This window comes from Aythya ferina, assembly GCF_964211825.1.
Source record: "Aythya ferina genome assembly, chromosome: 1".
In the NCBI taxonomy this organism is placed as follows: Eukaryota; Metazoa; Chordata; class Aves; order Anseriformes; family Anatidae; genus Aythya; species Aythya ferina.
In genome coordinates this window covers 113853199-113865664 of record NC_140296.1, presented here as the reverse complement: position 1 = coordinate 113865664, position 12466 = coordinate 113853199, and the positions used below count along the sequence as shown (strand labels likewise).

Below are 12466 nucleotides of genomic sequence, written 5' to 3'. Positions count from 1 at the left end.
GCACAGTTATTGATGGTAGAGTATCCAAGTCACTTGACCTTGACTTCTGCAGTTTCTTCTGTATAGCAAGAGCGCCAGGCCCTCTCCCCTACTTTGTTTTGCTTCAGGCAGCCAATGCTCAGAGTTTATAAAGGCGTCTCTTTCTTTTCTTTTAAATTTATTCTAAACAACACGTAATTGAAATAATCCTGTTGGAAGTGAGATAATACACTAATACTTTGTCGTCAGGGTGTTTTCGTGTTGGAATTTGGCCTGGTGATCAGCAGTCATGTGCTCACTCAAAATACGGTCTTCCATGTTTTGTTTAAGCATGTTTTGTAAGAATATATTCCTCTAGTGATTTAACTATGTAAATGCAGGGTCTCAACTAGTGTGCTAGCATAAAAAGCCTCTATCTGCTTGTAACTTCTTATGGTTTTATACCCAGTGAAGTTCTGAGTCCTCTATGTGAGCTCATTTACTCTGAGGTTGGCAGTGGGATATTTGTGTCTATCCACACCTGGATGTACAGAGGGCTTTAGGCCCTCAGTGTACTCAGGAAGTGATGGAATGTGTTTGTGTTTACTTTTTGAGAAAGTATTGGAAATGTGTGTCAAGTTTAGGTCACCTCTCCCTTTTAACATTTCTTATAAAGGATGATTTCTCATTTAAATCATGTTATTTGATTAGGTGTGGCTTTCATTTTTCCAGGTATGTCTCTTAGTTTTTTCTCTCTGCCTCTATAGTATGTTGGAGCATGTTACTTTGTACTTTCCTATATGGGTCTTCTGAAATCAGATATTCTGACTATTGTACAGATCAAGCCTCTCCACCTCATTCCACTCCACACTGATAACACAATTTTGCTTGTCTTAATGTTTCTTTGGCGCTAATACACGTCCCAGTTTGGGTAGTGTGTTCCTTTTGTTTTGTGTCAAAAGTTGAGCAACAGTTATAGAGAGTTACTTCGCAATAATACATGTGCTCACACTACCTGAAAGAAACATTTTTATTGTTCATGTTAACTGTTGGTGTTAGTAGCCAGTAGTTACATGTATATAGTTCCATTACCTGTAGTTACATTGCTGTCTTAAACATGCCTGCATCCATGCTTCTTGGAGCTGCAGCAAAAGCGAAACAAGGTGTCATTTAATGAAGGTGGAAGCAAAGACCTTTTGAGTGATCTTAGAGTGAGAGATGGACCTAGACCTTGATAAGCGTTAATGTGCATGCCTTTTGTTTCAGGAGTCTGTTAAAAAGGTGAAAAAAGTCTGTGAACAGCCAGTTGAGTGCTCTGGAGGCCTGGAGTATTGCAGCTGAACTTCGCTTTCAGATAGTTGATGAAGTAAGAGTTGCCAAAGGTGACTCTGGATTATCAAGGCATTTTCCAAAATGTGCTCCTCATCGCAGTTCAGCGATACAAGAACAAGTCAGAATGTGGTGACTCTAGAGCCATGTCTGTTTTCTGGGGGTCTGTTTCTGTGTTGTAGGTGGGCATGGCTGCACAGTGCCATTACACCCTGACCCTTCCAAGGCAAATGGAACAAAATGTTTTCTTCGGTTACTTGAGGTTGATAACATGGGGGAGACAAAATCAAGATTCCTGTGGCTGGGAATGAAGAGAGATAATTGGAAGATAAGTGCCCAGTTGATGCATCTGTGTTTCCTTCTAAAAATTGGTGATTTGGCATTTCTTCATGTTTGTAAAGTTCACTGTGTATTGAAACAGTGGTTTGGAAAAACAAGGTTAGTGTTCCCGGCTTTGGGAAGCAAAGGAATGAGGCCTCTGTGACTAGTTCGATAGAAATTTGACAGGTGGCACCTTAAGGAGAAGCCCCTTAGTCCAGACATTTGCAAGAGTTTCCTGAGCTCAACTGGTTCTGTCACATGCAGAATTTGTAATTCTGTTCAGATTTTTTAGGGACTCCTGCCCTGCCTCTGTGACCAGAGCCCCTGGGAGCTTCCTGCATGAGGGAAAAGAAATAAAGAGGGGCAGATGAAGTAGTGTAGGCAGTTTCATTTGCTGTGAGGGTGGAGGGAGTGCTTCTATAGTTAGAAGGATGAATTTGACTTGAGAACAAACCTTAAGAGCCAGATGGGAAGGGAACATAGCTTGTTTTGTTGCACTTAGGGTGGCTGTAGCTTCATCAACTAGATTATTCTCTACAGAGACTTTTCTCATAACATCAAGATGTATCAAAATGTTACAACTTACACCCAGCATTTCTGTAGTTGTCCACATGGCTGCATAACTGTACCAGGTGTTGATTTCGTGTTGTTCAGTACCGACTCAAACACAAGGTGATTCTGGTGTAAAGTAATGCTGCGAGGGCTAAATGCTACTTGATCTTCTTTAACTGGGGCATCAGCTTACTGCTTTCCAGTACGCGCTGACCTCCTGAAATAAAGGTTGCCTGGTTTGCTTACGTGAATTGGTGGTATCTTGAGTCACAGCTAGAATAGAAATTCTTGGGTTTTTAAGTTCAGAAGCTAAGAAGTAAAACGTAATAAGTAGACAGTAGAGAAGATGGTGGTTCCTGGATTTATTTTAGTACACACACACACAGAAAGAAACGAAATAAGTGGTATATGGCTTAACCACCATCTATATCGATACCACAGTCTATGTCTGTTTTGGTGTCTTCATTACGTTGTGTGGACAAAGGTAGTAAAACAGACACATCTTTGAATGTACTTCCAACTTGTGGAGTAATACACTTCCACACTTGTTGCCATGTGCTTAAATTTGATGGTATTTGTGCTTGATACTTACTTTGATCTTCAAGACAATAGTTGTTAAATTGCTCTTGTATTTTATACAGAAAAGGCTTCAGGTTTTGCCAGACTTCAACCATCATTAATTTTGGACTGTTGGTTTTTGGGATACATTTGATATCAATACACTGTTTCGAAGAAGTCTTGCCGAGCGGAGTGCTAGTAATGGCAAGTGATCTCTTAAATTTGTTTGAGCCTTTTTTTTCTTTGAAAAGGAAAAATTTGAGCCAGTTGTTTCCTCTTGCAATGAGGTGTGGTGTTCTAGTTTTTTTTTTCTGTAGCTTTTTGAATAAAAAAAAACCTTTATAGTTAGTGGGTCAAGTTTTGAGAGCACCATTTCACGTCACATTTGTCTTATTTGACAGACATTTTTAGTTTTCATAATGTGTGATATTGCTAATTAAATTAAAGAGCAAATTATGCAGTCTGTAATAACTAAATTTAAAAAGCATCCAAGAATACCATATTGATTTGAAACACTTAAATTTGAAAGTTTGTGTGTTCTTTTTTTTTTTTTTACTGTGTCTTTCTCCTTTTGGCTGGGGAAAAAAACAAATGTGTTCAATTTGTTGAACACATGTAGGCTTCCAGGTAGCTGCTTAGTATTGTGCTGCTTGAGATGCAGGATGAAAAAGAAATCCTTACAAACTACAAGTGGTAAGCACCATCTACCCAGAAGTTGAATGCCAGATGTAAGCTTCAGTTCTGTTAATGATGACATGTCTGCAAAGAATGGTGGTGATGGCACTGTTTCCTTTCTCACTTGATAAGAAACCTGATAAGCCACTTGTAGCATACCTGGTTGTCATCAGTCAACTTTTAGGGAGAATTCAGGACAGGAGCAGTTGACTTAGAGCCTCTTTATTTGCAGATAGATTTATTTGTACGCTGAAGGAGGCAGTCCTTAGTGCTGCTTAGTGGCCTTCCCACTAACATCATGAAGTCTTTTCTTATTCACATACTGATTCCCTCTTCGTAGTCTCTTCAACCTCCTGTCTGCTTTATCTTGAGAAATCACCTCCAGTGCTGTAAATATTAACCCCTTCTTTCAGCTTTTAGAAAAAGGATAGGTTTCTGGGATTTTAGCATTATTTTGTTTTCATTCCTTTGTGCCTGTATACTTTTCAGCATCATGGTAATGTTTTTCTCCTCCAGTTCTCTGGAACTTGTTATAACTCAGTCAGCAGCTTCTTTGTACTGCTTCTTTTCCAGTTTATAACACCTTCTCTCAAAGGTTAGCTTTTGTATGAAAAATAAGCTTGCCAGTTTTGTATGAAAAATATACCAAGATTCTTGTAATGTAGAAGTTGCAGGTTTGTACACCTAAAAAGAAGCATGTCTTTTGAATGATGCTGCTGCAGCATAGTCTGGCAGATTACAGATGGTTTCTTGCTCAAATTTCTTCAAGTAATAAAAGGCAGATTTATTTTAATTAGGTAGCATAGAGATAAACAAAAGGTAGCACAGAAATTAGGAAAGGCCTGTTTTAGATGGCAGTTGTTCAGATGAGAATAAATCCTTGTGTTTTTAACTTGAAACTCACCTTAAGTTGTGTCCTGCTAATATCACTTGTGATCTGAACTTGTGTGTTGATGCGTCAGTTTGCATGTCAACTGTCTATGTGTGTAATCAAAACAATTCCACAAACTGGTTGATTTTCACTCTAGGAGGGACTAATTGAAAGGTGAGGAGAAATATTACACCTTCTTGTTTCATGACTGAAAGAAGTATTTATATTGAAATCTTAAACATGTACATTAACTCTGTGCTACAGGGAGTCAAATCTAGTTTTCTAGGATTAACGTATAATTTCACTGCTGTTCAAATGACAGATTGTAAATATGGATGGAAGCTTGCTCTTTGGTTAGCTAAATGTAAGGGATATGTGGAACGCTGCCTTAGGTAGTGTTCATACTTAAAGCAAGCTGCGCCAAATCCATGAGCTTTCAGTGGCTGCGGGTGCATTTAGCTTTGAGGGTAGAGCCTTGGCAGAAACTTGCCTTTATAGAATGTGTCATACTGTTGCTGGGTGATCTTTTTTCTTTTGCCAGAAGTATGGTTATGTTTGGTTACTCCTTATGTAATACTCACATGTGAATTGCAGTAAAGCCATTACTTAAATCCATCTTTTAGTTAGTGATTCAGAATGGTTTTGTGTGATGTATCGATTAAATAATGTTTTATGCAGCCTGAAAGTTTTTAAGATCTTTCCTACTCCTATTTGGCCGATAAATCCCTTTCTGTAAGGATACAGTTACCTTGACTGTATGTCAAAATGTACCAAAATTATGGCCATTGACTCAATAAGATTAAAAAAAGTAAAAGGTTTGTTTATTTTTTTTCTGATGATTCCAGGTAGTATACTCCATGTAGAATACATCTGGCATTACTCGCAATTTACTTGTACTCTTCTAGAACTGAACTTTTATATCTGAGCTGCGCTGGTACTTCTGGGGTAGTCAGCCAGTGTTAGCTATTGCTTTTAATGATGGTCTTTAATTTTCAGGAAAGTCATATTTAAACAAGCTTTTTTTTTAATATTATTTTTTCTTTGACACTTTAAATCCTTTTTGGTTGATTTTATCTTTTTTTCTGTACCAAGCACCATATTTGTTACTTCATTTTTTGTGCCAGCTAGCTTTCTTGATAACTGTAAACAGCAGTACTCACAGAACTGTTGTGGCTTTAGTCCCACAGTGACATCCTTCACTGTTACATCTCACAGGAAAGAAAAAAACAAGTAACTTCATTTAAAATGATAGTCATGACAAAACTTCGCCATTTCTTTTTGTTGTTGCGGAGAGGGACAGGAAAAGTTGTAGCAACCTCAGGCCTAGAGTTGCAAAAAACCTTTGCTTCACATGTCTTACAGATTTTCAAATAACACAGTTACTCATAACATTTTAATTTCTTTACGTGTTTGGGGCATATTCCAATCGCTATGCGCTTAGTCGCTTATACACAAGGGTATAAGAAAAATTGCACCCAAACAGAGCTCAGGAAGGGAATTGCTGCAGAAATTCATGAAAAACAAACCAACTACCTTCTTCTGTCTTCCTGCACTGTATATTGGACAAAGAACATGCCACTCTTCTGGCAGTGTTATGTGCTTCTTGCTTGGCTGGCTTCATTAAATCAGAATTATTTTTCTTGTTAAAAATGTGCTCATGAGCTTGAACTTGAAATACTTAGGCATTTAGCATTCAGTGTAGTTATTGGATTTTTCTGAGGTGTTAATGATACAGCTTCTCAAGATAAGGGTGACCATATGCATGTCCCTTAGAGTTTTGTTTTCCTTTAAGAATATCAGAAGTGATAAAGTTAAGGATTTTGTTTTCATTTGGGGAATTCTCTTGGTTGTTTGTTTTAAACCTCGACTTATTTGGGTTACAGTCTCATTTCAAAGCATGGCACCAAAAAAAAGGTGTTCCTGTTAAAGAAAAAGCTATTGCATGAGGGTGCTTAAAACTAGACATTGACATATGTATGGAATTGCTAAACAAACTTTTTTTTCCCTTACAAATAGAATGCGTATGCAGGGTGGCTTGGAATTTATTTCATGCATAGTTTAGCACTTCTTTTCACTGTTTTATTGATGATAGTTTTAAGTCTTAAGAATTTGACTAATTTTAGATGTATGTAACTTTTTTTCCTGGGACTGACAGATTGCATGTTTTCAGGTATCCATACTCCGAAAATAAGTGTGCCATTCATATTCACAGAACCACAGAATGGTTTGGGTTGGAAGGGACCATGAAGACCACCCAGTTCCAACCCCCTGCCATGGGCAGGGACACCTCCCACTACACCAGGTTGCCCAAAGCTCCATCCAACCTGGCCTTGAACACCTCCAGGGAATGGAGCATCCATGACTTCCCTGGGCAGCCTGTGCCAGTGTCTCACTGCCCTCTGAGTGAAGAATTTCTTCCTAGTGTCTAATCTGAACCTACCCTCTTTCAGTATAAAGCCATTCCTCCTTGTCCCTACACTCCTTGACAAAGAGTCCTTTCCCAGCTTTCCTGTAGCCATCATTAGGTAATGGAAGGCCCCCATAACGTCTCCCCCAGAGCCGCCTTTTCTCCAGCATGAACAACCCCAACTCCCGCAGCCTGTCCCACAGGAGAGGTGCTCCAGCTCTCTGAGCATCCTTGTGGCCATCCTCTGGGCCCATTCCAACAGGTCTATGTTACTCCTCACCAGTTTCAGGTGTGTCTGGGGGGGGGGAGGGTGTCTGTGAATTTCTGTGGATATATTTGAGTTGCAGGCTAATTGCCTACTCCAGTGCAGTGTTGCTCTTGACTAGGTTCTTCTCTATGCTACCTGTGGTACTTCATGGTTGGGTGGTCAGCCAGTTAACAAAGCCAATGCCAGTGACCGATGGCTTTGGGGAGAGCAGGCTGTTTGCTGGTGAGCTAGCCCCTGAGCTAGCTTGCTTAGGGATCAGGGGAGTCTGTTGGTGCAGCACAGGCAACTCATAAGACTGCACAGGCTTTTGTAAGGTAGGACCATGCCTGTCGGAGACTGCTGTGTCAAACATGGTTCTCAGCATGACTTCCTGTTGCATTCGTTCTGAGCTCTGATTATCTGCAGAAGCAGTAACCCTGACATTAGTACCAGAATCTTACCAGAAGTTCATATATGCCTAATTAAGGAATGAAATGAGCAAATACAGTAACTTTGATCTCTCTATATGCTTTCATAAGCATCAGATAGAGCCTTCTATTTATGTAGTTAGTACCTTTCAGAGGATATCTTTTTCAGCTCATGGGGTCTATCATCCGCAGTATCCCTTCACTGAAGAGATCCATAGCTCAATTTCAGTGTGAAAAACTACCTCTTGTAATTCTTTTTGTTCCTGTTTACCAACCTCATTGCTCCTTAAGTGAAATTTATTTTGCTACATAGCATTTGTTGCCTCCCTTCACATCTATTCTAGTCCTACTGTGTTGTCTTTTAAAATCCGAATGGGTAGGTACCAGAATAGTGTGTGACTTGAAACGTGTGGGGATGTGCTGTGGTTTTGAGTAGGTAGCACTCTGCTTTGCTGCCTTAACTCCTCTCCTCATGTTTAGTTTGCATTCTTGAGCACTGCGATGCACATTGAGTTGACGTTTTCATGAAAACACCTAGTATAATAACAGTCTTGCTCCAGGGTAGTAATTGCTAATTTGAAGGCCATCATATTAAATGTTTTGGCTGTTTGTTTTTTTTTTTTTCCTCAAGTATCATTGCGTGCTTGTCTGTGTGGAATTTCATAACCTGCTGTCATAAATCCTTTCTACAGTTATTTACAGTTAGCACCTTATGCTACCAAGAAAAAATTAGTATCATAAGAAAATGTTGTTGTCTCACTGGTTGAAATTATTTACGACCATATCAGTACTGTAGCTGTCAAGCCTAACTGTTGTAGAATACCACAGTGGGAATGGAAACTTCCTCTACTTGCTAAAGCCACCCAAAGCTGTTCTGTGCTGCTTTGTTTTTCCGAAGACTTCTGTAGTTCCCTGTTCAAGGCACCTTGTTAGAAATATTAGAGAGCTCACAATAGACGGTGTCAGTGTAATTTTATTAAGTTCTTGTTCTTCCTTGAAGAGGAAGAGGATTTATTCATGAGTCTGCTAATTCTCATCCAATTGACCTAGATATTTGCTGCATTAAACTAACTGATTTTCAAACAGGAATTATTGCAATAAATTTGGCAGAAAGAATACATTTTCAAAACAGTAATCAGCCTTGGTTGTTTTTTGTGATGATAAAAGATTATCGGTCCCATTACGAATAGCTGCTTTGCGTTAGAGCAGCTCTAACCAATCTGTCAGGAATGGGACACTGGCCTGTTTGTGTTGCAGAGCCCGAACTTAGCTAAAGCTTTTAGCTTTTTAGCTTTGGAGCTAAAAATATTGGCTGTTCAAATTGACTTTTAAATCCTTTATTTAGCTGATAGGCAACAGGACAAATCTGAGAGGGATTCACAGACTTGAAGTCGAAAAGAAATCCTGAAGGAAAATATATCTAATTTTTGTTTCAATTTATTCCTTGAATCACTCATTGGTTCCTTGTGTGTGCTTTAGCTTTTTCTTTGTAACATGACTGATGGCGTTGTGTTCCCTCAGCTTCTCACATCCTAAGGGTGTAGGAGATCTCAGTGAAGTTTCCTCAGCAGGAGTGGAGTGCCCCAAGCCCTAGCGCCCAGCTCGGTCTCTCTCTTCTGCTTCTACTGAAGCTGTGCCATTGCGATGGAGAAAAACGAGAGAACAATAAATGAGCAAAGGAGGCCTGAGCAGTAGTGCAGTGAGAAAGGCAACATGCCAAAGCATGAAGGAAACTGGCCCTGTCAGTCTTCGCCGGGTGCTGCCTGTGACCTGCATCTTGGCTGTTGGTTAAAAGAGTGGACAAGACCCAAAGCCCTTGGCCTCCTTATTGCTGTGGGACAGCAGTGTAATGACCAGTCTGCTGCAGAGTTGGTGTGTGCTTTTACCCATGGATGTTTTAGTGCTGAGCTCGACTCAGTGCTGTACTCATGGAGCAGCCCAGAAACATGGGTATTCTTGCACTTAATAATACAAGTAAAATTGACTAGATGACTAGGCAAGGATTTAATCAGCGTCTCTATTAAAACACTTATTTTTCACCTTCGTGTTGCTTTATAAATAGCGGTACAGTTCCATAACTGTTGATCAGGGCACAATTTGCTTTAAGTTCTGTCATGCACATAAAAAAGGCCAAACTTAGTTATTTTTTCAAATAGGAAGGAGTGACTGTACCCTTTTCTGCTGACATGAAGACTAGAAGAGTGCAGGCTAGTCATTTTCCTCTCTGAAAGTTTGTTTAGAAAAGGCTGTCTGGGTATTGTTACAGACACTCTAATTGGTATTCTGTTGCAAAATAAAAACTTAAGTTTAAATGCAGAATGTAATAACTACTGTGATACTATATTAGAATAAAGTATTTCCTGGACTTACCCTCTGAAAGGACTCAGTTGAAGATTCTTTATGGTACATCTTTTATAATGTAAGTCATAAAGTTTCTATTTTTTAAAATCTGGCACAGAAAATGGTTGGTGTTCCGTTTTTGTGGAATGAGACTTTTTGGGGTGATGAAACCCTGTTTCTGAGGAAGGAGGGGAAACAAAGGAGGTACAGTATTAACTTTTTTTCTAATTTAAGAGGATGTTTTTGGTTTGTAATATAGGTTTCAATGCTTTGTCATTAGGTTGTTGAAGACTATGCTGGAAGATGGCAGGTTCCTTTGCCTCAGCTTCAGGTGCTTCAAACGGCGCTCTGTTGTTTCACGTCTGCCTGTGTATCATTTCCAGCTGAATGTGAGCACGTACAATATGTATTGAGTAGCCTAGCTTTGTAAGTACATCTTATTTTTTTATTATTATTTCCCATAAAATGTGGAATGTCAGTGTTGCACTTCTATAATAGCGATAGGTTTTCAGAGGTCCTCAGAGCTTTTTTAAGAGCAGTTTTGCCAGTTTACTTAGCTGTGTGGAACCAAGTCACATGTGGTCAGAAAAGAACAGCTAACTGTGGATATGAAAACTAATTTAGTTAAGTCATTTTATGTAATTAAGTATTGAAGCTGCATATTCCAGTATTGTGTCATAAGGGTTTTCTGATGAAATTAATTATCTGAAGAAAGAAGTTAAGTGATCACCTTACAGATGGCTATCATAGGAAAAACAATTTTTGGAGTGTTTGAAGACCAACCTTTGGCAGCACACAACTGTAAATATGTTACCAAAAGTATTTATTGTTCTACTCCAGTGATGTAATAAGCTAAGTGTTTGCTGAGATAAATTTCTTACATGGGTTAAGAAATTAATGCATTTTAGAATTGATTTTTTTTACTCTCAAGTCATGAAAATGCATATGGAAATGACTTGTTATGACTTTTGGTTAGTTAACTGTATATTCAATTTGACGGAGAACTGCAGAGTGTATAGTCCTGATTTTCTTGTGGTGGTTTTCCCACATGAAGGCTGAAAGTGTCAGGGTGATGATCAATACATAGTGAAGTCCAATTTTTTCTGCTGTAAGAACCTACTTTTAATATTTCAGAAACTTTAGTGTTCAACAGAAGAAGACAACAAAATCTTTGAGTTAGTTAGCCAAGACACAGCGTACTTGATCTTTCTCATCAACAGATGGAGATAAAAACCCAAAAGCTTAGCTTTATTGCTACTTCAGTTAGAGTAAAGCAGATGTATCTGTCCAGCTTTCTTGTTGAGTACTGTTTTCAAATACAGCCTAGTGTCCCAGTTCAGAGTTCATTTGGACATTTCTCATCATGCTTCATCAAGTCTTTGGAGGTTAATGTTCTCATAGGCTTTACTTTGTCTGGAGGAACTCTTTCTATTCTTCTAGAGCTATTAGTAATAATTAAAGTTTTATAGGGTATACTTGTCCAAATATCTGCTATCTTTAAATGTTGGTGAAACTTTACCAATGAGACTTACTGGGGAAAGGGAGGGGGATGCTATTTGACACGAGACTATTATGGAATCAGAAGATAATGATTTTTAAAACTGGAATGCTTATGTATCTTTTGCTAACAACTAGCAAATAAATGAAAAGATGGTGACCTCTCTTTTTCACTAGTTTTCAGAAAAAAAATCATTTCACGAAGGTCAAACAGCACCTGTAAACACTTCCAATTATCAGAGTAGTGCGGATGTGGGGTGGGAATTAGAAATTCAGATGTTTCTTGTATTTAGGATGGTCACCATTCCTGCTAACTTAGAACTGAACTGATTGCTGACTTCTTAATGGCCTTGTCTGTCTTGGTTTTTGAAGCTGAGTTTATTTGCTGACATTTCTTCCTGTTCTAGAATTACTGAATGAGATTTTTTTTTCTTTTGAATCAGCTTGATTGGCGATATCATAAAGGCATTTTAGGACTTAGCAGTCCAAGTTACCTAGGAAACCTTCCTCAAATCTTTCGAAAATTTCATGTGTATTAAGTCCTAGTTCTTAGACAACAAAAATCTGCTCATGTTGTCACACTTGAGTAAGGCTTCCTGGGTAACTAGGTGATGAAGTATTTACAGCAGTGACTGTTGCGTTTCCTGTATGTACTAGCCATGCTCATCATCACAACTGAGACAGCATCTGTACCACGTTAATAGCGTTTTCTATCAATGCTGTCAGTGTTCTTAGACAGTGCTGGTAACACTGAAGAAGTGATGTCAGGGAAAGTCAGAAGCACCGTTACTGTGGACAGATGGATATAAATGTGGGTGTGCAATATTGCAGACAGTTTTAAGATAGCAAGGCCAAGCTGGAATTGGCTATAGTAATTTTAATGGAACGTACATTGGTGACTAGGAAATGAAAATGCTTCAATAGCTTCGTTGATTAGTCTCAAAAGATTGTGAAGCAGGTGTGTTTATCCAGAAGAAAACTGCGGTTCATGCTTGATCACGGTTAGTTACATTTTTTTTAGTCAGGATCTTACTGTCTTTAAGTAAATGAAAACAAATAAAAACTGATGATTATATAAGTTGCTATAAACGGCTTTGTCTTAGCCAGTTATTAAGTTCCAGTGTGGCTGCTCTCCAGATTATGACATGACTCAAGCATAACCTTTACTGAGAGTCAATAGGCTGCAATTTTTTGTTACTGACATGAAGATGAGATAATGTGTTTCTGGATGAAGTACTTATTTGGTACTGATTTTTTTATTACATATTTCAGTTAAGATTCAA

The 12466-nt window shown here is 38.7% G+C and overlaps 1 protein-coding gene across 4 annotated transcripts in view; it reads left to right on the top strand.

Annotated features, from left to right (window-relative positions):
- ZNF654 (zinc finger protein 654) overlaps window positions 1–12466 on the top strand; it is a 35062-nt gene that overhangs the window by 983 nt on the left and 21613 nt on the right. Inside the window, exon 2 of one of the 4 annotated variants that reach the window (XM_084533648.1) lies at window positions 9967–10112. The exons of 2 other annotated variants lie outside the window; for them this stretch is intronic. In XM_084533648.1, the coding sequence (XP_084389774.1) occupies window positions 9967–10112 (146 nt within the window). Of the gene's footprint in view, window positions 1–9966; window positions 10117–12466 lie in introns of those variants that run through there. One more of the 4 variants, XM_084533651.1, reaches the window with a different exon arrangement.